We start from the raw sequence: 26565 nt of genomic DNA on the forward strand, positions 1-26565 counted from the left end.
AAATTCCTTCCCATTACTTTTAGTACAAAATTGTTGGTTCAGAGATTCTTCCGCAACAAAAGAATTTTTCTTATTTGCTTCAGAAGATATTTACTAATGCTGCATTGACATACCTTCAAAACAAAATTCATCCCCTTAATTTCTCGAGGGATGTTAATCCATTTCTGTTTACCTGCTGGTCAAACCCCTTTTTACATGTATATTTTTTTTTACTTCCCTCTGCTGTGTTGCCAGTCTCATTTCATTCATCTCAAATCTACCTGTGTGTTCTCTACAACCCACTTCTTGGCGTCTGTTCTCCTAACACACTGATAAACAGTATCAATATTAAGATAGAATTTACTTTTAAGTTTTGCCAGTGCTGTAAATGGTAATCTAGAGTAACAACAGCAGCCTTCTTTAGGTAGCCAAAAGTTACACTGAAACCACAACATTTCCATACTGAGGAGTTAATGTTCTTTCTATGTACCCTCAACTTTTACAAACAGAGACTAGCTTTCATTTATTGTTACTGGTAAATCTATACAACTAGAAACTGGCTGATGCCAAAGATAATATACTAAAGTACCTGATAAACATGAAATGAAATAACATGAAAATGACATTATTAAAAGATACTCAGCTCACTTTTCAAAGATTATACAGGCAGTCCCCGGTTTACAACTGTGGTTCCGTTCCTATGCAAAGTCATAAGCAGAAAGTTATCGTAAGCCAAGACGTCAAAAATCGTAAGAAAACCTTACTTTTAATCCTTTGGGTAGCTTGAAAATGATGTAACCTGCATTTTTATTGAGTTTTTCATCCAAAAAAAAACCTCCAGATTTTCATTATTCTGCCATTTTGGAGCCACATTTTTTCCATCAGATTGGCGTCATAAAGCATCGCAACCCCGTATAATGCGTCACAAACCAGAAAATAATTTCTGATGAATATGTTTGCAAAGCGTCATAAGCTCGGAACGTCGCAAGCCGAACATGTCATAAGCCGAACCTGTCGTAAGCCAAATCTGTCGTAACCCACGGACCACCTGTATACAATATTCAGATCCCTTACCCAAAATTCTTTGATTTTCAGATTTTTTATGACTTCAGAACTAAAGCTTGTACTGTACATACACCAGCACATTTTACTTTAACTAAAACATTCTGTATAACTGAAAATATATACAGTATAGCATCAAAAGAACTACAATTACTGTATAAATTCGTGTATCATCCGATTACTGTACATGTATCAAGCAACCCTTTAAATTTGGTCCCAAACATTGCATATCTTGGATACTGTGCAAGTTGCATTCTGGTAGATTACACTAGGCTATGCTTGATGTATGAGTTTAATTTTTGGCAGATAAAACTAGGCTTAGGCTTATTATGGTTGTCTCAATTTGGTAGATTCCACTGATAATGCATATTACATTAAAGTTGGCTTTTGACTAACAGGCCTAAGAGCAAAGGTTCAGTACGGTCAATGTGAATTGCCATACATTCAACTAGGCTTACCAATCATACAGCTTGTCTGATAACTCATCACCGTTTCTTACAATCAACAACCACTTACAATTTCATGCAAAACACTGGCATAAACAACAGCAAGTATTGACATAAAAAACCAATAAATGAACAGCTGTTTGCCAATGTTAGCCATTGTAATGAGTTGCTTTGCAGTTGCTGACTTGTTAAAACTTAGTAATTCTCAATGGTGGCTTCAATGAGTAAAAGTAAAATAAAGTTTTATTCATTCATCCCATAATGTAGGTTGTAAACTATACCATTTAAGTTTAGCTCCAGGTTGTAGCTGTGGCTGAAAAAACAAAGTGCAGGCTGCAAACATTTTGGAATAAAAATAAAATGTCTGAAATGACAAAATCACACCTTCACTTCAATCAAAATTTACTATATTTCTAAATAAAGCTGTGCTGCATTTCTTAACCATGCTCTATTAATTAATAAAATCAAAACTTTTATCTCCAGGTTATGTTTCACTTCGCAACTAATTTTGGATAAGGGATTGTACACCTGAAATACATTAAAATTTCACCTTACAGTTGAGGATCTGTGGTAACCATTGCCTTTACCTTGTCCTTTGGATCTATGGTAACCATTGCCTTTTAACTTGTCTAATGTTCCACCTTCATACTTCAGTACATATATACTGGTAGAATTTAAAAAAATATTCTGCCACATTTAATACATGCACATTTATGTGATATTCCAATCCTTATTCCTGACTGGTTCAGTTTCCATGATAATTTATTCTTTTTTATTTATTTTTTGCCTTGAAAACCAATGCAACATTCTTACTTAAAGTTGCACTGAAGATTATAAATAAACAACTCATTGTTTGACCAACAATCCAAGTTTAACCTATCACCATCAAAATACCATATTTCCCACATTTTCAACTCTTCAACTGCATTCCCATCTGTAAACCAATACATTATATGCTTATTTCTTCAGATAATTCTGTTCCATCATATGTAATTATAATTTAGTTCCAAGAAAGGACATAGGATGGACAATCAATTTCCATTAAAAAATTTACACCTGAAGATGAAACCAAAATATTTAAATTATAAAGACAAAAGCAAGCACGAGGGTGGGGCATCTGGCAAAGGTAAAAATACAAACATATTCACTGTGGTTGTCAATCTTTGGACTGCTAGCTAAACTTAACAAAGCACTTTTAAATACAATGAAACTAGATTAGAATAAACCTAGTTTAATGTTTTTGAAACTATTTCTATGATTTTTTTTATATATATAAAACCTCATCACTGACATATGCCTGCATTTTGTCTTCAAATGTCCCCAGACACTGCACTTGAACATGAGATACCAGGAGCCTTTGGTAACCATCAATCACCTGCCCCACATTTTGTGTAGTCTGGATATGAGGCTGTCAAGTTCAAGGGGCCAGAAAGAAGGAACTGGGGCTACTAAAACCAATTACTCTCACATTGTAATAACCAGAAACTCCCTGAAAAAAAAAAAACTCCCTGAAAAACTGCTCTGTTGTGTTGATCTGTTGATCTCTGTCAGTGAAAATGTGACTGATGATGGAGTGAATGAAGACAACACCTATTTTGCGAGCACTTTTACTGCAAAAGGTTGACTCCTACATACAACAGTACCTGTGTAAGCAGTTGTCAGGAAGTGCAAAGTAATGAGGGTTTACCATACATATAAAGTAGCCTTTGTTGGTGTCTCTGTCCTCCAACCTCAGGCGATGATGGCTGATGTCACTCTTGCTGGGTACAAATCAAAAACATGTTTGGATAAGTACTTCTGGAGTGGTCAGAACTAGGCTCAATGGCTAACATCCACTTCTTGGGCTTTTGCTAACTATCGAATCCAGAGATGCCGCACACTCAAACTAGTACATTTAAGAAGGTGACCTTGTCCTGCAGTGCCATGGCTGCTTCAAGCTTGCTCTCACCCATCTACTGACAAAATCACAAAGTCGTTGGTTTTATCAAACCTTATCATTTTGGCCAGATGATGTAAGAGTTCCTGTACCAGATCTTAAATGCAACACTCATCTCCTTAAGAGGAGGAGAAATCTTCCCTTGCCACTCTTCAACAAACCCTTACAGGTCACCAAAGAGCAGACCTCTATAACAAGGGAGAAACTACTCAAAATTATTTTCTCTTAACCAATAACCCCAATCTTTCTTACAGAAGTGTGGTTGTCATTTGCTTCCTTACTCTAGATTATGTCCTCTCCTGATGAAGGAAATTGTCATATGCAAGGAATCAGATGCGACCAGGTGATTGTACTATATTCTAACAAGATCCATTGGGTACCTGATTATATAATACAGCAGGCTAATGAAGGGAGCCACAAATAAGTGCAGAAAGGAAGGGCTTATGATAGTTGTTTTAGGTTGCTGGAATTCCAGAAACAGGGTTCTGCTGTTGCAAACCTTCAAGGACAAAGAAGATGGACTGTTTTGGGTTGTATCATGGCTGCCCGTTAACAGACAATCATGATTTCACATATATGCAGTCAATTGTCCAATGCGAAGATTGCTGGCACTGCCAATCTTGGGATGGGCATCCAAGATGTCACTGTTAGTGTTGTCTTTGATCAGTATGTCACATCCAAATGTAATATTTATCTCTCTTGTAAATCATCTGACCATCTGCTGTCATGTCGAATGGCTATCGTTATGCCCTAGCACTGTTGCCACACAATGACTTAGCAGTTGTGTGGACAATGTCCTTACTCACAATCTTGGAGCTGGCAGTATTGTTGTTGTACTATGTCTGGGTAATTGAGCAGTTATGACCACAGCCCCTATTATAATCACTGTCCCATCTTCAAGTGTAGTCACAAACAGGGGAGTCACAGTTTTGACAGCTAACCACATGGCTGAACACTTCTCGCTGGTAGAGGCAACATTTGAAGTTGCTGGTGATGGATGTCACTCTTTTAATAAAATTTCACACAGTGAAGATATTCACCTCTGTTTGCTACTTGTTATTGCTTGGGTACATGGAACAGGGTAGTTGTCTGGACTGTAGTGGAGTCAGTGGAGTCATGACATACCTGCTTCTGCATCATGTCATGAAGAGAACAACTGATCCTTCAAGTGAGAAACACAAGAGTCATCCACAGCAATAGGAACATCTGCTGGTCAGGCAGTATGCAAAATGGTTAATAAGCTAGTGTGCAGGTTGGGCTGCAACTGTACAGTCAACTGCAAAATTGTCTGAACATGGCATTCCTTCACCACTACAGTACTGACCTGGAGATAAAAACAAAAGACTAATGCAGACAGAGCAGACACCTCTGCAGCAGCACTCCTAGTTCAGCTACTTTTGTATATCTTCCTTTTGAAGTCGTAGCACCACCACCTAGCATGTGGCCAGTAACAGTATATCTTGCATGTGAAGATGGTACAGCACACCAATGCCTTCAAAGAAAGTGAGGCAGGTAACTGATGGGTACTTGAGCTCCAGGTGATGCATGTGCAGTGTTCTAATGGCCTTTTATCTGTTAGACCAACAATTGCAGTGTCTAGTAACATTCAGAGATCACATACATGAGCATATCTGACTGATGGGGTTGTCATGAAACAAATATACACATTTCATACTGTGAGTTAATTTACAACCTTACATCTACCATTCTGAAATTAACTTTTACTGTTAACCCTACATCACATTAAATTTGTATAATACTGTACTAAGCTACTCTACACGGGATCAATCATTCTACTACATAATTATACTACCACCTATAATATGTTTTAATTCTACAATTTGATATCCTTACCTTGTGTGAACATTAGATGATACAGTTGAATCTTCAAAAACAGGGTTATCCATTGAGTAAGAAGGTGGTGGAGATTTACTTTTTCTCTTCCCACTACCAGTGAATTTTCGCATTAAACTAATTCCACCACCTGTGCCACATCTTTCCTTGGAAGTTTTCTGGAAAAAACAAACTCATCATTTAACTGTGAGCCTCAAAAGATATTAGACCTTGTGTAGTCAAATCTCAAGAAAAACAATAAAAATATTGCTTCATAAATTTAACGAGACAGGACACTTCTTCACACAAACACTAAAGTAACCCCTTACATGTGCCTACAGCTCCCTCTGGGGAGTTACCATCTTAACTAAAGCTTGCAAGACCCTCATTCTCCCACCAAGTTGGTAACAGAATTCACATTTCAATAGTTTCTCTTTCAGAGCTCTAGATTTTCCTCCTTCCACACTGATGTTTTAAAGTGTTTCTTCTACATCCTTTTTATATATTATGTCCTTCAGTTTGGTATAATGCACTCGTCACCTTTTCCACTGCCCTGTGCTACAAAGAATTTTTAAGATAAGGGAGCTAGATTCTTATTCAGACCCAAACCAAGGTTATGTCAGAGACGTACCTCTTGTCCTGCACAATTCCTTCTATACCAACACTCTTACTGGACACTTCCTAGATATTCTCTGTTATATAAAGGCTCTGGAAAAATTTTATACTAGGTGACTTCTTACCAAATGTTTACTAAAGGGCCATTTACAAGTAGTAAGGGACATCACTGGTACATGCATACTCCGAGGGGGTCAACTCAGAAATATAATTTCTGTTTGTAGGCTTCTAACTTTAGTAGGAAGAAGGGAGGCATTTCTTTCACTTCCCTTTTTCTTTACAGTTCCTCCCAAAATGCATGAGTGGATCTACTGAATATCTGGTAATCACCTTGGGGGACGTTAAAATCCATACAGTTTAGTGAGCTTTGCTCAACAGAATGTAAGCAGTATTTCCAAAAGGTTTTTTGAAGCGTCCTTTCACCCATTGCCTTGGGTTTCTTCCTACCTAGCTGTCCAACTTCCTAAAACTGAAGTTCTAATTTTGACTCCTCACTTGAGAAAAATGACAAATTTTGAATTAATTTGTATTTTTCATAGCTAACAAACCTTCAGTCTTAACATGAGGATAAATCTTCTAGTGTCAGCTGGCAACCGGTAAAAAAAAAAAAAAACATAAAATTGCAGTACAAGATATTGGTGGCAACAGGGTTTGACTACTTGGGTGGGAGAAGAGAAAACAACTGACCTACCTTCACCCAAGAATGCCGTGACACATCAGTTTCTTCCAGCCCAGGGAATCCATTGAAGGGTGGCAAGAGGTGGGCAATATGTGCTTTAAGACCATAGGTTTGTTAGCTAAGAAAAATACAAATTAATGAAAAATTTGGCATTTGTTCATACAGTATGCGGAACAAACCTAGGTCTTAACGTGAGGATAGGCTCACATTTGGTGGGAGGAAAGGATGTCTGGAACCTATTGGAGGTTCAGGACACCTAGTCTTGTTTCTCAGTTAAGAAAAGCAGAAAAAGGAGATGAATGCCTCTGACAAATCCAATATAGGTTATCAAAGGGTCAGACTACTGGGGTAATATACATTTGTGTAGGAACAATGTATAAATGGAAGTAAAAGAGCCATATCTGTTAAGACAACATACTATGATAGCTACCAATTCATTTGTTATCATTCCTCTCTCCCCTTGTTAGCGAGGGGAGGGACTAGGTTCTGCAATGAAAAATGAAGTGTATTAAAAAACTTCTCAAACAAAAAGACTGCTCTCTCACCTGTATCTAACCAGTTCCAGCTCATGATGGATCAATCTTCCTACTGCCTGCCTGCAGAGAAGAAGGGGAAAAGAGAAAGGAAGACAACAAGTCATCTCATTCACTCTCACTTTCATACCATCATCCTAGATGAGATACAAACTGTCCCGCTAGGGGCATGGGACGAGCTACACAACTTGCTGAGCAGCCACCATCGGACCCCAGGAAAAAGTGTTTAACGACCCTAAGACAACATCCCTTTGAAAAAATAAGTTCTTCTTAAAAGCTAAATAAAGGCTTAAACCATGAATATCATATGCTTTTGCATGCACTGTGTTAGAATTAGAGGTTGTAGAAGAGCTATAAGCACGACTTATAACCTCACATAGCCAGGAGGAGATGGTATTCTTGGACACTTCTTCCTAGTTCCGGCCTGTGCTTACATAAAGTCTTTGACCCCTCGCCCTAAGGTGACGAGTCCTTTTGTGATAATCACGCAGTGCCCTAACAGGACATCAGAGTAATTTGTCTGAGTCATTGTCAACAAAATCTCCTAAGGAAGGAATGGAAAAGGATTCAAATCTGTCATCATGAATTGAGGAATTCTGAGTCTTAGCTACAAATTCCGGGACACATTCGAAGGCTACGGACCCGCAACCCCTCAGGTGCTTAAGATTAGAAGAGAGACCCTGGAGTTCACCCACTCCCTTCAATGAAGCTAGAGCCAGCAAGAAGACCATTTTAAGGGTCAAGTCTCTGTCAGATGATTGTCATGACGGTTCATATGGGGCTCAAGTGAGACTGCCTCGTACCAGTCAGGTCCCAACTAGGAGGTTTAAGTTCTAAAGGAGGACAAGACTGCTGAAAGCTTTTTAGAAGCATTGAGATTTCCCAAGAGGACGACAGGTCATAATTACTGTTTAAGTATACACAAAACTTTATTTTATCATAAAAAATGTCCTTTTTATATATGTAACTTACCCAGTAATTACATTGCTGAATCCCACATTGACAGGTGCTGGGAACTCACGGACATATCTATTCCAATGCAAAGTTAGATTGATGCACTGAAAAAAGAATTATGCTAGCATTGAAACAATGCTTGTTGTTCCTTCCCTGGTGAGAGCGTTACTGCAGGTAGATACTGCCTCTGGTGGGCGCTCATCTCAACCTGTAGTGGCACGGGTGCAAGTCGCCAAGGAGCGCCACTACTGATGCGGTAATTTCCAGCAAAGGAGTGCTCTGATGGCTGAGAAAGTATGAGGAGGAGCTTTGTGGCGAAGGATATTTCTGATGCCCAACAAAGTCCAAGTATTTGCCCCTGCCCAGGGTGCAGTACCATAAAGAACCAACCAAAACATCTAGTCACCTACAGCACTAAAAACAAGAGACCATCACCTAATTGTTAAAAAACTGGTGAGTACTCAAATACATAGTACCCCCCCAACTTCCCTGGAACTCAACACTAAGGTTCAAGACGAAGATGACGGAGGATGGAAGGGGAGCTCCCTGAGCTTCCTCTCCTAATATTGTTCCAGCAATTGATAAAGGTCACAGGGTACTGCAATTATCATAAGTCGCTTCGACATCACGTAAATAGTGCATGGCAAATACCAACTTACATCGCCAGAAAACTGCTTGAAGTATAAAGGAAAGGGACAAGTTGTGCTTATAAGCTAAAGAGGTGGCAACTGCCCTAACCTCGTGAGCTTTTTCCTCAAAGAATCTTCTCCAACCTGGGAGTGAGCCTCCAGGATGAGGTCCCTTAAAACGAACAAAATGGCGTTCTTTGAAAGTGGTCTAGTCGGATTCTTAACATAACACCACAGGTTCCTTGCTGGTCCTCTGTTTTTTTTTTTTTTTGGTTCTATGGAGATAATATCTGAGAGCCCTCACAGGGCAAAGAGCTCTCTCCTCTTCTTTGGGACCCAGAATATCCATTAAATTCTTTACTGAGAAAGAATGAGGCCAAGGTTTAGAAGGAGCTTCATTCTCCACCATTAATCCCAGGGTTAGAGAGCAAATTGCATAACCTTGGGAAAATCCAACAACATTTGTCTACTGCATGGAGTTCGCTAATCCTTTTTTGCAGTCGTTAAGACCATAAGAAATATTGTCTTCCTGGTCATATCTCTTAGAAAAGATGAGCGAAGGGGCTCAAACTATGAGCCTGCGATCCACTTGAGAACTACATCCAGACTCCATGTGACTGTCTGAACTACATCCAGACTCCATGCGACTGTCTGTTCTCTGTTACGTCTGGAAGAGTCAAACAACTTAATAAGGTCAGAAATGTCTTGGTCTGAGATGATGTCTAAGCCTCTAAGGCAGAAGACGGAACTAAGCATAGACCTACAACCCTTATCATTGAAGAGGACAGGCCCCTGGAAGATTTCAGATAAAGTAGGAAGTCTGCTGCCTGATTTAAAGACTTCTTAGAAGATGAGATATTATTTCTTCTGCACCTAAGTCTTATTATTTCTTCTGCACCTAAGTCTAAAAATGGTCCATTTTGCCTGGTATACCTTGCTTGAGGACTGGTGTCTGCAATTGGCAATTGCTTTTGCCGCAGGTCCTGAAAAACCCATTACTTGCAGGAGTTTGTAGACAGACGAAACCCTGTCAGTGGATAAGTTTTGATGAAACTTCCTGAAGTGGGCAACCTGAGAAACCATGGTATCATAGGAAGGAGTCTCATGAAGACCACAAGAAGAGCCAGAAGGTCTGCAAACTGCTAGGGCAGTGGTGTTGTCCGAGTGTACTGTTACAACTTTGTTGCAGACTTCTTCCTTGAAGTGTAACAGTCCAAAATGAATTGCCCTCAGTTCCTTGTTGTTGATGTGAAGAAGTCTCTCCTCTAGAGACCAAGAACATCAATTTCTTTGTCTCTTAGATGGGCTCCCCAACCCATATCTGACGCATTGGAGAAGAAGTCTAGGTCTGGGTTCAATGGGAGAGGAGACTTCCCTTCTGCATAACTATCTGCGGACTGCCACCTCCACAGATCCTCTTTGATCTCTTCCATTACTGGAAAGACGTATGTGCCCCGGTAAATTTTTCGGTCCCAGTTGATTCTGAGAAAAAACTGAATGACTCTCATGTGTAATCTCCCCAACCTCATGAACTATTCTATCGACGACAGAGTGCCCAGCAGGGTAATCCAATCTTTGGCTGAACAGGTCTGGACTGAAAGGAAGTGGCTGACAGTTTTCAGACAGAACACTATTCTCTTGTTGGACGGAAAAGCCTGAAAACTCTGAGAATCTATCTGAATCCCCAAATACAGAATCCTCTGACAGGGAATCAGCTGGGATTTTGGTAGATTTATCCGTAAGCCTAGTTCTCGAGTTAAAAGAAGGGTCTTCCAAAGGTCCTCCACGCATTGATCTTTTGAGAGTGAACGAATCAGTCAATCGTCCAGATAGAGAAGAATGCTGACTCCCACTAGATGAAGCCACTTGGCCAGGGGGGCAAGAACTTCGTTCTTCAAAAATGAGCTGCATATACTTTCTCGATGAAGGGTAAATGGAGCTGTGAAAGTATGCATCTTGCATGTCTAGGGAGATCATCCAATCTCCCTGATTAATGGATGAAAGAATGGAGCGATCTGTTTAAGTCCTGAACCTTGTCTTTTTGGCAAAGAGATTCAGTGCACTTATGTCGAAGACCTGTCTCCATCCCCCTATTGACCTGGGGACTACAAACAACCGATTGTAAAAGCCCATTGAACTGACATTCTCGACTATTTCTATCGCCTCTTTTTTGAGAAGCAATGAAACCTCCTCTGGGAGGGCTGAAAACTTATCTGAACTGGCTGAGTAGGTCATTAAAGCAACTGGTGTGTTGACTAATGGTGGCCTCTCTTTGAAGGGGATTAAGTATCCCTTCTTTAAGACTTCTATTATCATATGATTCTAGCCCTCATGCACTCCACATCTCCCAAAAGAGAAAGAGTCTGACACACACGGGTCCATGGAGGACTGTCTCCTCACTTCCAAGCTGCAGGTTTAGAAGAGGACTTCTTAATTGCTTGGGAGGCGAAGCGAACAGTGGCCCAAGATCTAGAGACTGATCGCTGACTACCTCCTCAAAAGGGCTGTCTCTGAACAGGTGAGGCTGATTTGGCACTGAAGGAAGACCAGTCCCTGGGGTCTCATGGACTGGGCCAAAAGATCCTGTGTTGATTTCTTCTGTAACTCCGAAGTAATCTCGTTGACCGCAGATTGCGGGGAAAAGATGGTGATGGTCAAGAGGTGAGAAGAGAAACGCTGATCTCTGTGATGCTGTAACAATCTTAGACGTGAACAAACACCAGAGCTCCCTCTTCTTCAGTATTCCCATGGCAAAAAGAGAGGCTAATTCATGGGAACTGTCTCTTATGGCCTTGTCCATACAGTAGATAACTCTCAGCCAATCTGATGTGCAATCTTCAGATAAGGGGGAGAAATCCTGAATCTTCTTTGCTCAGGCTCCCACGGACCAAGCTTAGCACCTCAAAAACCTTAAAAAGGTTTTTAAGAAGATGGTCCAATTCAGTAGGGGGCAGCCACTCCCTGGGAAGGAGCTTCTCCAGTGGTGTAAGACTGGTATCTCAATCAAGAGTGACGAGAAGGTGGAATACAAAAGGTGGCTTTCCCTTGATCTTGATTTTCCGAAAGCCAAACATCAATATCGTCCAAAGCTTTCCTTGAGGATGAAGACAGAACCAACTTCAGAAGGTTGGAGGAATCAATGGGATTACTCATCAAGAACGTTGACTGTGGAGCTGCAGAAGTCGCTGGAGAAAAGAAATCTGGGAAAGACAGCAGTAAATACTGTATTTCAAAAGGTCAGCGTAGGGTGAGGGAGTCGACTGCTGGCCTAAATCCTCCATTCCGAGGGCATCTGTGATGCTGAAGTGTCCGGAGGAGTCTTCACTGATGTCAGAGGTTTCTTGAGGAGATCCAAAATACTATTCAACTGACGTTGAATGGGAGCTAGAGAAGGATCTAGTTCTTCCTCCATGAAAGGATCAGTCTTAGGTGCACAAGAAGACTGGAGATCCAGAATTGGCGCTGGGCGCTTGGAATAAAAAGTTGAACAGACAGGGCCTGGCGCCGGGTGGGCGCCTGGGTGCTTGGAAGAAGGGTGCTTGGGAGCTACTAATCGTCTGAGAGTAACTGGAAGTTTGGACGCTGTTGGGCGCTCTGGTGCTGTTGGGTACTCGGGTGCCAATGGGCGCTCTGCAGAAAAATGCTGGCACCCCCCCTGGGGGGCAGATGCTTGCAAGACGACGAAGAGCACCTGTGAGTTGTAGGAGAGCATTTAGGAGCCAAAATCTGGCGGCCAGAGGGATGATCTGATGAAAAGTGCTCCAGACTGTCCCAAAAACTGCAAGATGGTCTGGGACTCCAGGAAAGTTCTCTACATCTCTTAAGAGGTGGGGAGCAGATACGTCTGATCCAAATACGACGAGCACCTCTTCAAGGGACGAGACTGCTTAGAGAAACGCCACTGGTGCCTCTTGTCTGGACTGGGCATTGGGGCACTAGAGGATAGGCGATGAACGTCCAAGACGCCTTTCCAATGGCTCTCCGTCATCACTTGTGACGCCACAGGCATGACCAAGGGGGCAACTACCGGCGGGCAGATCCCACTAACCTTCCTTGGGCTTCCAGTATACCTCCTCCCAGGATTAGGGGAGTTTGGCAGTGACCTTTGCCTAGGAGAGTCTGCGGGACAGGTAGCCACCTCCTCTACTATCACTTCACTAAAATTTTTTCATTCATCTTTTCCAATAGAAAATGCACTGATTCCCCTAATTGGGACAGTGTTAACCATAAGACCAAACTTTTGGTAAATCCCGGTCTCGAGCTTTACAACACGATTGGGCTCAGCTGCACGGGAGCCAGGAGAGGGCGGTACTTGAGGACTGGACACAAGAGATACATTGGATACAGGTGATGAAATAACATGTAAACCAAACACTTACCAACTTAGGAGTCATATCCTGACTAACCAAGGATTTACTCTGGGCTCTAGAAGCTGCTTTACTCTTCCTATCTCTTTCTAGTTTTACAAGGTGAGAAGCTAAAGTCTTCCAAGTCTTTTCATCCCAACCTACGCATTCATCACAAGTGAGATTAATGTTGCAAACCTGTCCTCTACCGGAAGTACAAATAGAGTGAGAGTCATACAAAGCTTTTGTTAACCTGGTATTGCAGCCTCTGCTGCAATACTGGAAACTAAACAAGCTAGAATAAGGCATCGTCAGAAATCAGTCAAGTTACAAATACTTAGAGAAAAACCAAGTCTAAGAAAAACAACACAGTCGGTAATTCTCATCAGAGAACAACTGAACAACACAAACATCTAATGATCGGCAATTCTTGTTGAAGAAAAAGCTGGTCTACTCAAAGTCTCACTCTTTCAGTCTAAGTCTAGAAAAAGTCAACTCTAAACCTAGAATATAAGACAAATGAATAATCCTAAATAAAAAAACTTGCCGAAGGCAACCATAAGCAAAATAATTCACCAAAATGGGAAGATACTAAGCAAATTCAAAACCAAGCTGCGCTCCTACAACCGTGTGTAGCCATAGGACGGCAGAAACAAACCAAGGCAAGTTGTTAAGTTGTTCCTCTTCTGCCCCAAAAAGTGGGTGGGGTCTAGTCACCTGCTCTACTCTAGCAAGAAGTGTTACCGCGAATTTCGAAATTCAAGCTGCCGTGCAAGTAGAAACTACAGCGATGCAATTACTGGGTAAGTTACATATAAAAAAGATCATCTATAGAGAGAATGAATAAAATACAAGGGTGTAATGTATAAATAGCAGGAAGCAGGTTTAAGGTTACCAGAAGGGCAGGGAGGCCAAACTGTCACTGTTCAAATGTAATGTTAGGTGTTTTTGCCATGCAGCTCACATCCTAAGATACTGGGACAACCTTGGTTGTATTGACTGGAAAGGTTGGGGGGTTTCTACAGATAAGTCTCCAACTGGTGTGGCTGGTATAATAGCTTGCTCAGGTGCGGGGCTGATTATCTGTTTTATTTCTCCAACTATTGCTGGAACCTGGCACCAGTTGGTTACATTTCTCCCTCTATTTCTTGTTGGCATCACTCTCTCTTTTGATGGCATTTGGCATCAACCGACTTCTTAAGTTCCTCTTTCTGACAAACAAATTCTATTTAATTTACCGTACAGGCAGTCTCCTGTTAATGGCAGGCTCAGTCAACAGCGATCCGGTTTTATGGGGCTTGTCTAACGACGAAAATCAGCAATTTTCAGAGCCGAAAATCGCCGATTTCGGCTTATTGGCGCCGATAATTGGGTATTGGCGCCGATACATACCTAACAGAGGAACCGATAACTGAAAATCGACACTTTTCAGTGCCGATAACCCCCGAAAATTGCTGAAAAAGTGCCGAAATCGCCGATTTTCAGTTAACAGTGATTTTCGGTTATCATCACACCCTCAGAAACGGAACCCCACCGATAACCAGGGACTGCCTGTATTTATGTAAGGCTTTTTATCTGGGATATGCAGGACTGCCTGTATTTATGTAAGGTTTTTTATCTGGGATATGCAAAGTTTTAAGAAGGTACAGGCACTGCCAACCTAGTGCTGTGTCTATAATTTTCATGGCCTTAATAAACTCTTATCTTTCTAGTCTTCTTTGGAGTTCACAACTATAGTGATTCAGTGTGGCACCTTCCTGCTGGTGACATTAGAGATATTTAGAGAACCTAGTAGTTGCCATCTTGATACTTGAGTGGTGGCATCCATCAACTCGGAATGTAAACTCACAGATATAACAACTTTTCTTCATATCTATTTCTGATGATGCCAAGTTATTTTTCCTGATGAACTATCCAGTTTTCATATTTCAATAGTAAATGATGAGTTGGATTTTCTCACTTTCTGTTATGGGGATGATTTCTTCTCTTATCTTTTTTTATGACTTTTTCATGTTCCAAGAATTTTTGGTGAATATAATTCCAGAAACTGAGTTTGAGCGTGTAATTTTTTGCCATCTTTGTTATAACAGTTTTCATTTATATTTATGTGTCTCTATATGGGGAATCTGGACCTGTTCCTCCTCTGTGCTGGATACTTTTGCCCATCACGACCTAATGCACTATTCTAATTGGAGGGACACTAGTAGGATCAAGGCATTAAAATAACTCTGATGCTCAGAAAATTTTTCATGTAAGATGTCTGAATTTCTCTCTCATGAAAGTTCAAATCACTGGAACGATGAGGATGGATAGGTGAATAGATTATGAAATTTAATCCTCTAAATTTAAAATCGGAAGTTTCATGAATCTACTTTTTTTTTAATCTTGAACTTAAACCTATTGTCAATCTCAGATTAAAGTGACAAAATCCCATTTCTTTTGAAAAGTGCTTAATCCTTTCTACTAAGTTAAAGTCCTTAAGCATGGACCTGCCTTGCATTGGATTAGCCTCTCCTGAAATTCCTACACAAGCTTTTTTTTTTTGGAATTGTACATCAGTTCCTTGACATATATTAACCCTTTAACACCGAAGCCCTATTTTCAAAAACGTCTCCCATATGCCATGCCTCAAGAGGTAGCGCCGAAGCGGAAAAAAGTTTTTTTTCAAAAATCACAGCGCTTTAGTTTTCAAGATTAAGAGTTCATTTTTGGCTCCTTTTTTCTCATTGCCTGAAGTTTAGTATGCAACCATCAGAAATAAAAAAAAATATCATTATCATATATAAATATTGGAATATATGACAACGAAAAAAAAAAAACGTATATAATAGTATACAAATCGCGCTGTAAGGAAAACGGTTGAAGCTAATGAGTTAATTTTTTTAGTTGTATTGTACACTAAATTGCGATGATTTTGGTATATAACAGATTGTAAAACGATTAAAGCAACACAGAAAATATTATCACAAAATGATGCATGAATTAAACGCCGATGGACGTAAAAAAAGTTTTTTCCAAAATTCACCAAAAATCAAAATATTGTGCTAGAGACTTTCCAATTGTGCCAAAATGAAGGAAATTGATTGAATATTACTAGGCTGTAAGTTTTTTAGCTTACAATTGCATTTTTGAACCATTTCGATCGAGTTAAAGTTGACGAAGGTTGATTTTTTCTATTTATCGTTATTTCGATGTAAATATAAAAACTGTGAAGAGCTAAAGGAATGATATATTTTTGTTGTATTCTACATGAAATTGTGCACATTTTGATGTATAACACTTTATGTAACGAATAATATGAAACGGCGAAAAATTACGGCAAGCTGACACAAGAAATGACAGGATTTTCAGCGGAGTCCATGACATGAGCGAAGAAAATTTTTTTCAAAAAATTCACCAAAAATCTACATATTGTGCTAGAGACTTTCTGTTTGTTGCAAAATGAAGGTAAATGATTGATTGTTACTTGAATGTAATAATTATGGCTTACGGATGCGTTTTTCGATCATTTCGGTCGAGTCAAAGTTGACCGAATGTTAAAATTTTGTCAGTTATCATGATTTCGCGAAAATATTAAAAACTGTGAAGAGCTAAAGGAATGATATATTTTTTGTTGTATTCTACATGAAATTGCGCACATTTTGATGTATAACACTTTATGTAACGAATAATATGAAACGGCGAAAAAATTATGGCAAGCTGACGCAAGAAATGACAGGATTTTCAGCGGAGTACGCGCGCGCGGAGCGAAGGAAAATTTAAAAAAAAAAAATTCACCAAAAATCTAAATAATGTGCTAGAGACTTTCCGTTTGTTGCAAAATGAAGGTAAATGATTGATTGTTACTCGAATGTAATAATTATGGCTTACGGATGTGTTTTTCAATCATTTCGGTCAAATCAAAGTTGACCGAATGTTAAAATTTTGTCAGTTATCGTGATTTCGCGAAAATATTAAAAACTGTGAAGAGCTAAAGGAATGACATATTTTTTGTTGTATTCTACATGAAATTGAGCACATTATGATGTATAACACTTTATGTAACGAATAATATGAAACGGCGAAAAAATTACAGCAAGCTGACGCAAGAAATGACAGGATTTTCAGCGGAGTACGCGCGCGGAGCGAAGGAAAAAAAATTTTTTTTTTTCAAAATTCACCAAAAATCTAAATAATGTGCTAGAGACTTTCCGTTTGTTGCAAAATGAAGGTAAATGATTGATTGTTACTCGAATGTAATAATTATGGCTTACGGATGCGTTTTTCGATCATTTCGGTCGAATCAAAGTTGACCGAATGTTAAAATTTTGTCAGTTATCGTGATTTCGATGTAAATATTAAAAATCTGTGAAGAGCTAAAGGAATTATATATTTTTTGTTGTATTCTACATGAAATTGCGCACATTTTGATATATAACACTTTATGTAACGAATAATATGAAATGACGAAAAATTACGGCAAGCTGACGCAAAGAAATGACAGGATTTTCAGCAGAGTTCACGCGGCGTGGAGCGGAGGAAAATTTTTTTCAAAAATTCACCAAAATTCTAAATATTGTGCTAGAGATTTTCCATTTATTGCAAAATGAAGGTAAATGATTGATTGTTACTCGAATGTAATAATTATGGCTTACGGATGCGTTTTTCGATCATTTCGGTCGAGTCAAAGTTGACCGAATGTTAAAATTTTGTCAGTTATTGTGATTTCGATGTAAATATTAAAACACTGTGAAGAGCTAAAGGAATGATATATTTTTTGTTGTATTCTACATGAAATTGCGCACATTTTGATGTATAACACTTTATGTAACGAATAATATGAAACGGCGAAAAAATTACAGCAAGCTGACGCAAGAAATGACAGGATTTTCAGCGGAGTTCGCGCGTGCGGAGTGGAGGAAAATTTTTTTTTCAAAAATTAACCAAAATTCTAAATATTGTGCTAGAGACTTTCCGTTTGTTGCAAAATGAAGGTAAATGATTGATTGTTACTCGAATGCAATAATTATGGCTTACGGATGCGTTTTTCGATCATTTCGGTCGAGTCAAAGTTGACCGAATGTTAAAATTCACGTTGGACGCTGGGTCCTCCTCCAGCATCTCAGTCTAAAACTCGCCTCACATGCTCACTTCCGACAGGCAGTATGCGCCTTTCACGGTCCTGACGCCTTTGTGACATCTCTGCAAATGTTCTGTTGCAGCACGAATACGCTAACACTGCAAAAGTTCAACAAAACACGCCTGCGTCAAAATATCGCTCCCGCAAGGTGCTGCTCTGATGCTCTCTGATGCGAGATGGGGAAATTACGCATGCGCCGTCTGGGTGACGCTCAGAAACAAAACAACAGCTGGATCCGTGAACTCCCAGCATCCGCCGAGGCGCCGGATTTGAAATCTTCTGCAAACTAGGCCTACAATTATTTTTCCGCGAATATTAAAAAAGCATTTTCAGTCGACGTTTGCAACGCCCACTCGCATTCGACATACAATTTTGGACGACGTTTAAAACGTCCAACAAGCGTTTAAGGGTTAAACCCTTCAATAATTCAGGCTTAAATACACTGCATTAAACCTATGCCCTACCAGGAACTGACAAGCCCAGAGTTCCTACCGCATATGCCATTGGCAGTAAGGAAACGTATTGACAACTATAGCACCAATTAATATTGCATAAAAAATTACCACTAGATAAATAAAATTAAAAAAATACAATAAAAGAGGCTGATCCTGAAAATATCAAACATCATGCGTACTGAAAACAATATAAATTTAAAATACGTTAATAATTACCCTCTCATTCACTGATAATGAATGTTGTACCATATATTCTGTAATACAGTTAAACAATTTGATAGTCCAACAGTTACCTTTAGAATTTAGTACTATTTACCATGAAAGAATGAACAAAACATTTTTAAAACAAATATACAGTAAAATATATTCTGCAACACAAGTGGCCCAGGTGGCACTGACACACAATGATATATCATAAAGTTTAACATGCAAACAGCTTCTCTACCAGGAATGAATGTTAATAGTATAAATTATAAAATACAAAAGCAAAAACTGAGCACTTACTTTGTCTAGTTTGTTTGGTAATGTAGAGCTTCCTGGCGTAGTTATTGTCCCAACATCACCAAGTGCAACATTAGGTGGTGGTGAAACTGCATTGCTTATGCCACTTGAAGTTCTAAAATAATGGGGAAAAAGAAATAAAGTGCACAAATACCTACAATCAATCAATCAATCAATCAATCTCTATGAAATTATAAAATCAAAGGAAATAGTTTTCATTTTAGTGAAAATATGGTATGGAAATACAGTGGATTACTGCCAACACTCAAACTTTTGTCATCCAAAGTTCAGAATTTACTGAAATGCTTACCTATGGGATGCAAAACTTCATGAAAAAGAAATACAATTTTCAATACTTAAACAACACAATTCTACCAGACGCAAAGCGATTATTTCATACCTGTGATTTGAGAAACCTGGAGTTGGAGAAGATGCATGCCAAGAGGAAGTCTGAGAGGACGAATGGTGACCTGAACCATCTATGGATGAGCTGACAGACCTTGGAGGCAACTCAGGTGGAAGTGATGAAGGGGGGCTGCTGCTGCCAGAGCCACCTGTCATCAATCAATTCAGAATTTCCTTATTTTTAAATATTTTTCATTACCTCCAGTGATTGATAAAACAAAAGATGTAAGAAGACTAATATTTTATACTATATTCGTAAAAATAAGCAAAAACTTCTTAACTACTGAAATCTTAAAAGAAAACAGTGAAGAAACTTCAGCCCTATACTAAATGGAAAACCTACGGTTTATATTCAGTATTTGGGGAACAACATGAAAATATTGTAAAGGAAGCTCTTAGTAAGCAATGTGGTCTAATGGTCTAATGTGGTCTAAAACGTGAAGTTTATAAGAAGAAAAAAAAAATAGAATCATTCAGGTGAAACAAAAGTCTGCTTATTTTAAAGTTCTGCAATACAGCCACTTCAAGGCAAAGAATCACCACAATGATATTTATTGCTTGAATGAACAGAGAACTTTTGAGCGGCATGTTTCATACATATATTTTCATAAAAAATGACTTCTCCTATCCTCATTAATGAGGCCTACATATCCCCTCAACACATCTGACTTATTTTGCTTCTAACCCTCTATGTAAAAGGAAAAACCTACACTACCTTGAGTCTTTTTTGAAAAATCAACGACAACTGTAACTGCTAATCCTACCTTAAACATCATGAAGCTACTATACTCAGTGATAACTGTAACTGCTAATCCTACCTTAAAACAGATCATGAAGCTACTATACTGTGTTTCAAGATCCCAGTAAGATGTGAACTTACGAACTACTACAACTCTTCACATCATCTCAGCCAGAGTACAGGCAGTCCCCGGTTATTGGTGGGGTTCTGTTCCAGACAGCATGACGATAACTGAAAACTGACATTAATAGCGCTGAAATCCCTGCTTACTGACACCGATAACCAGGGATCGGCACCAATAACAGGAGATCAGTGCCGATAAGCAAGATCAGTGCAAATCGGCGCCGAAAATCCAGTTATCATTGTCGCTAGACAAGTGCCGTTAAAGAGGATTGCCGATAACCAAGGCCGCCGATAACCAGGGACTGCCTGTATTAAAATCTCTCAGCACAGTATTTTGGTATCTGGTGTAACATTGCACATATAGGGAAAATATTGACTTTTATCAATTGTTTTCATTTACAACAGTCAATACAATATCATCAAATCCCAGAAGACCACTTACAACTAGAAATATCAATTCAAACATGCTAATGAATCAGAAAACTATTTCCAACATTTCTCACAAATACTATAAACTAAGGAATTTGTTCACACTTTCAATGCCCCAAAAATGGAGAATTATTATTTCTATTTAACAGCAATAATTACCTAGATATCAATGATTTAGGAATTAAACCTTCTCAAAACTCTAGTATAAGGCACATTAGTGTCTTTCTAACAAATACAGGCAGTCCCCGGTTATCAGCGGGGGTTCCATTCTGACAGCATGACAATAAGTGAAAATCGCTGATTTTCAGTTATCGGCACCTCTGTTAGGTATGTATCGGTGCCAATATGTGATTATTGGCCGATAACCGGGGACTGCCTGTAGTACATAAAAACATAGACTCCCAGCTAGCAATAACTGAAGAACAATTGATTCATAAGGTCCTGAAAATTCCATTAAAGCCTTTGCACACTTTTGTAAGGCCTGGGATGGCCAACGAAGCAAAAGGCAATTGCACCTGAAGCTTATACAGAAGTTGACAAGCAAATGGCAGTAGAGACCATCTTGAATTGGTATTTTTGTAAAATTTTTGGTACTCAGTTCTGTTCAATCCAGGAAGGGGTAAAATTTTGCACCGTTTTGTTTGCTTCAATCAATTTTGTCAAAATGCTTTGAAATTGGCTTGGGTAGGGGAACTGTCCTTACTGGGTTAGACTAGGCATAGGGGTAATAACTACTGTAATATCAGAGAGAGAGAGAGAAGAGAGATAGAGAAAAAAAATTTTCTATTTAAAACAAAGTTATATGTTTAATGAACCTTTTATAAAAAAAAATTGTGATAAATTGTCATGAAAAACCTTTTCACAAAGTGATAATAACAGCACAAGCAAAATTATTTTTTATAACTTTTCACTAATATTTAGAAATTGCAAGTGGTATTTTACCAGAAAGAATGATGTGACGAAGAACTGTCCTGCTATTTCGCAAAAATGCATGGACACATCTTTCAGTGGGTTCAATTTTGTTGAACGTAAGATATTACTGCATTTTGTTATTTGCCACTCCTACCTACGTGTTTGTGCACTAACCTCAGCTAACTATTAAGGTAAATCAAAACTATGTTTATGCAATAAAACAAATCCTTATATAAACTCATTCATCAAAAAGTAGCATTTAAATATGTGACACACATATGGGTGCACAAAGCAACAGTTTCACTGCGCTAACTCCTTACTACTTGATATACTTGTCATTGTTCCTTATCCTATTTTGCCATTCACTGCGCTAACTCCTTACTACTTGATATACTTATCATTGTTCCTTATCCTATTTTGCCATCTCCATACTGTTTCATAGTGAATACAGCTGCAATCACAAACCCATTCATCATAAAACATCCCAAATCATTATTCAGGAGGGAAGATGAATCTGATGAGTCCAAGATGGAAGATGTCACTATCATAAGTCCACTAGAATGAACGGTGATGGGGAACTGGCAAAAGCAGTTCCTATAGGAGCAATTCTATCCTTGAAGAATTGCAATGAAAGGATTTCCAGACATTAGTCACTCTCAAAAGCAATGGGTCTGCAGTGGAAGAAATCCAATGACACTCCCCGACCAGCATAGGGGGCAAAAAGCAGCAAATTCAGGTAAAAATTCCCAAAGTGCCATCTATCTGAAACAGTAATACAGTATAATGATGAGCAAGATGATTGCCATAACTCCATGGGCAGTCCCAATGATAAGTCATATTGAGTGTTATGATAGCCAGCATGAGGAAAAACTCTAGCAAAGAGGCATGGCCAATCTCAATGTTTGCCAGAGATGACAGTGAGCACTGACTGGCAAAAAAAGTAAAGTTGGGTGAGAAGGAGTTCACATCCTGAGCCCTTGTCCTGGGTGAGAGAAGTCCCCTAAAGAAGCAAGAGCACAAGTCAAAATAGAATCTCCATTGCCGAGACAAACCATTCTCCGCTAAAAACAAACCTCAATGATTCATAAGCTAAAACAATCAAGGGGCAGAAGGGCAAATGACATGTCCAATGAAGACAGGCCCAAAGAACTTTCATATGTTAAAGAGGAAGCAATTTCTGACACATGGATGGCAGTGCATGAAGAGACTAGAGGGGAACCAGTTTGGCTACCAACCAAGAGGCAACAGGAGGCCAACAGAGGCCCAGCGACTGAATATGAAACCACACAAAATGCATAAAATGTCACTACCTTTTTCTTTTTCCACCCAACTGCTAAGGGGTCGATTGCCTTAATGAGTTTCTCCAACTGTTTCTATCAGAAGCATCTTTCTCTACTAAACCCTTCTCCAAATTCTCCTTCACTGTATTACCCCATCTAATCCTTTGCCTCACTCTCAACCTTCTACCCACAACAGGTACTATCCAAGCCCCCTTCACTCCTTCCTCCTCAATCAGCTCTTACCATATCAGTAACCCTTACCACTCCTGTACTTCTAATTTCTGAATTTTCTATCCTCTCCTACAGCAGGACTCTCAAAATCCACCTCAGCATCCTCATTTCTGTTTTACCTGTTTCTCTTTCTTTTTTAATGCCAATGTTTCTGAACAATATATAATCAATGGTCTGATTACTGTACAATAAGATATTTATTTTTAGTTTATTTGGAATTCTTTTATCACACACTACCGCTGCCACTCCCTCCATTTCTCCCATGCTGTAATTTATACAGCTTTCAATCTTAGCTTCACACATCCTTCCAGCTTAAAGAAGATCCTAAATACTTGAAATTGTTTTAAATCGAGGCCTCTTCTATCTTGTATAAATAGCCTATCCTCTCCCTGCTTGCTGGACACCATAACCTTACCTACATCTACCATCATACCATCCCATTCAATAGATTCCTCCCACTCTTACCATTTTTTGCAATTCTTCTTCAGTCTCTAACATAATAAACAGATCACCTGCATGTAAAAATTCCAATAGATTTTCATTCTAATCCCTTCACTCAACGCATCCTTAACCAGTCCAAAAAGAAACGAGCTAGGTGCAGATCCTTGATGTGAACCAACTCTACCTTCAAGCATTTCTGTTATGCCAGAGGATATTATTACTGCTGTCCTTGTTCTTTTACACATCATTTCAATCAACCTAACCAACTTCTTTGGCACTTTCCATCCTTCAACACCAAAACACTACCTCCCTTGATATTCTATCCTATACTGCCGTTCACCAATCTGCAAAGCTGCTTGTAATTTTTAATCAAGTATTCATTCTAAAACCTTCAAGAAATGCTCTGTAAGTTTGATTTCTCCATAATTATCACACTCCATAATATCTCCCTTCTGTTTAAACACATGTACAATCAAGACGTCTTCCCAGGAATCTGACATTACTTTCTCCTCCCAGACTGTCCTCGACAGTTCCAGTCTCCATTCTTCCCTCAAAAATACCAGGCACTGTGCCTTAAACTTTTCAATTCGCACCTCTGATGGACCTGGTGTTTGCCATTCATTATACTTACAGCCTTCTCTACCTCTACAGATTGTATCTCCATCAATGGCCCCTCCATCCTCCCCACTTCCTCCAAAGTCCCTCTCTTATTTTCTGTTCAAAAGATTGAATGTTTTTGTTTTATTGAAGACTTCTGTCAAGATAAAACAAGAGATCCTATGCTCAGTGCAATATTCCATAAAAAAGAATGAGTTACATCACCATCCATTTTTTTTTCAAAACCAATACAATACAGTACTTACAAAAGTAAACTCCAAGTAGTTTCCATGGAAGGGTAACTGAAATCTTTAAGGGAATTATCTCACTTCTTGGCACACTAAAACTATGAGCTGTTTAACTCTAAAGCCAAATGACTGAGGAGATTTTGGGTGTGCCTCAAAAAATATTTTAAAAAGTTTTCTTTCCTAGGTATTTTAAACACAAAAGAAACTAGCAACTTCTGTAACCTATACCAATGTCTAAGCGTGGAAGATTGGCAGTAAAAGGTCTATGGCAAGTCTGATACCAGCCGGTGCCAAGAATCTTTAACCTTAAATCAAACTGGAGTTGGTGAGGATATGTTTAACAACCAAGGGAAAGTTTTGACAATTTTACATATGAATAGTGGGCTACACCCATGTACATGTTCCAAATGGATGAAACTAGGCTAATTAACACAGGAGTTGTTGTGTGCATTTGTTGAAAACCACACCGTGCATGTGACAAGGTACCTTCTCATCAAAAACCACACTGTGCATGTGACAAGGTACCTTCTTGTCAAAAACCACACTGTGCATGTGACAATAAACCTTTCTTCTCTAAAAACCAAATTAGTTTTGTGTTGACCATCTTTTCAGGCAGCTTACATAAGGTTAAAGCAATAGGCCAGTAACTTGCAGCTAGAAACTTACCTTTACCTGCTTTTCAAAATGCTACAATGATGTCAAGCCCCCAAACATTTGGATAGTTGCTGCCCTGATTTATTTGATTTCTAATACCTCATATAAACTGGAACAAGCCTTATCATGGCATAGAGAATTTTGCCTAGGCCTCAGGCTGTATCATTATACAATGCTAAGGTAGCATCAAACTTGCTTTCAGTAACTGAAAGATTTTAACATTTTTCCTTACTTGTTTTGGAGTCAAGACTTTCTTCAATGACTAAATACTGATATCCATGTCTGTTCCTGATTTAATCGATACACTGGCAAAATGCTCAACAAAAGTTATGCTACTAACTGAAGAAACAAAACGTTTCCAGGATTGGTGCCATGCTGCCATAACTGCTCACTGGAGTTGAGCTCTACAGTTCTTATATATAATTATGGTTACTTCAATCAGTTGTACACAGCATGAAGTTTTTGCTCTCCTTGTGTTTCAACATAGTAATCTGATGATCCCATTGGACTGGTTGGCTTTGGAAGAAGCTAGTGGTTTTGTGATTTGAGTTTGCTGCTGCTGTGTATAGGATGTCATCAAACAGATCACATGCATCATCTCCTTTCTGAAATTCTTCCAGTCTATTTTACTAGAGCACCACTACAATGGACTTTCCAGAGGTGGACCATCATTAGTCTTCATAGTTATGGGTACCTGGTCACCTGAATACCGGGCATCTACTGTCTTCCAATTGAAATCAGCCTGGCAATTAGTAATAGAACCAAGTTCTTAGCTAAATGGGAAAATCTGTATGATCACCAGTGTTAATTATGCCAATATCCTCATTTTCTATCAATTAAACAAAGAGATGTTCCTTTGTGCTGTCTAAATTTCTCCCCGCAAAGTCCTGTGATCTACACTTGTTTTTGCAGTTCTCATAACTTTAGGCTAACATAACAATAAAATCATAAATTCAATCATGACTCAATTGCACAAAGCTCCCAGCAATGCTAAAAGTGCTACCAAGAGGCCCAAGAAAGTGAAGACCCTGCAAGAAAGAATGAATTGCTAGATTTTCTATGAACTGCAGACTCATAGGCTGAGGTTGCTGCATCAACAAGTTGACGAAGCAGTACATACATAAGGAAATATCAAACCAAGCGGTTGTTGCTGCAACTACATCGGCAGGTGCAAAAACTGCAGCACATGCAAAACACTTCTCCCTCGTATGGAAAGTTACTTTTCTGTGGGTGTTATAAAATGGCATCCAAACAGACTCAAAAATGATTTGAGAAAAGGTCAAGTCCTTACATGAATCTGTAAGGCCCAGGATCTAGCTCAGGAGGCTTCAAAGCTAGCACAAGATGGTTTGATAATTTTAAGAGGAGATTTGGACTATGAAATGTAAAGATTACACTAAGAAGCAACTTCTGCCAACA

The 26565-nt window shown here is 39.1% G+C and overlaps 1 protein-coding gene across 14 annotated transcripts in view; it reads right to left on the minus strand.

The window, feature by feature from the left end:
- Positions 1-26565, minus strand: part of POSH (Plenty of SH3s) — a 235756-nt gene that overhangs the window by 39724 nt on the left and 169467 nt on the right. For all 14 annotated transcript variants that reach the window (XM_067127349.1, XM_067127346.1, XM_067127343.1 and 11 more), the window contains 3 exons: positions 19488-19641; positions 19091-19202; positions 5278-5435 (listed from right to left, as the gene is read on the minus strand). In XM_067127349.1, the coding sequence (XP_066983450.1) occupies positions 5278-5435; positions 19091-19202; positions 19488-19641 (424 nt within the window). The remainder of the gene's footprint in view (positions 1-5277; positions 5436-19090; positions 19203-19487; positions 19642-26565) is intronic.

Source organism: Macrobrachium rosenbergii, chromosome 25, assembly GCF_040412425.1.
Source record: "Macrobrachium rosenbergii isolate ZJJX-2024 chromosome 25, ASM4041242v1, whole genome shotgun sequence".
NCBI classification, from domain to species: domain Eukaryota; kingdom Metazoa; phylum Arthropoda; class Malacostraca; order Decapoda; family Palaemonidae; genus Macrobrachium; species Macrobrachium rosenbergii.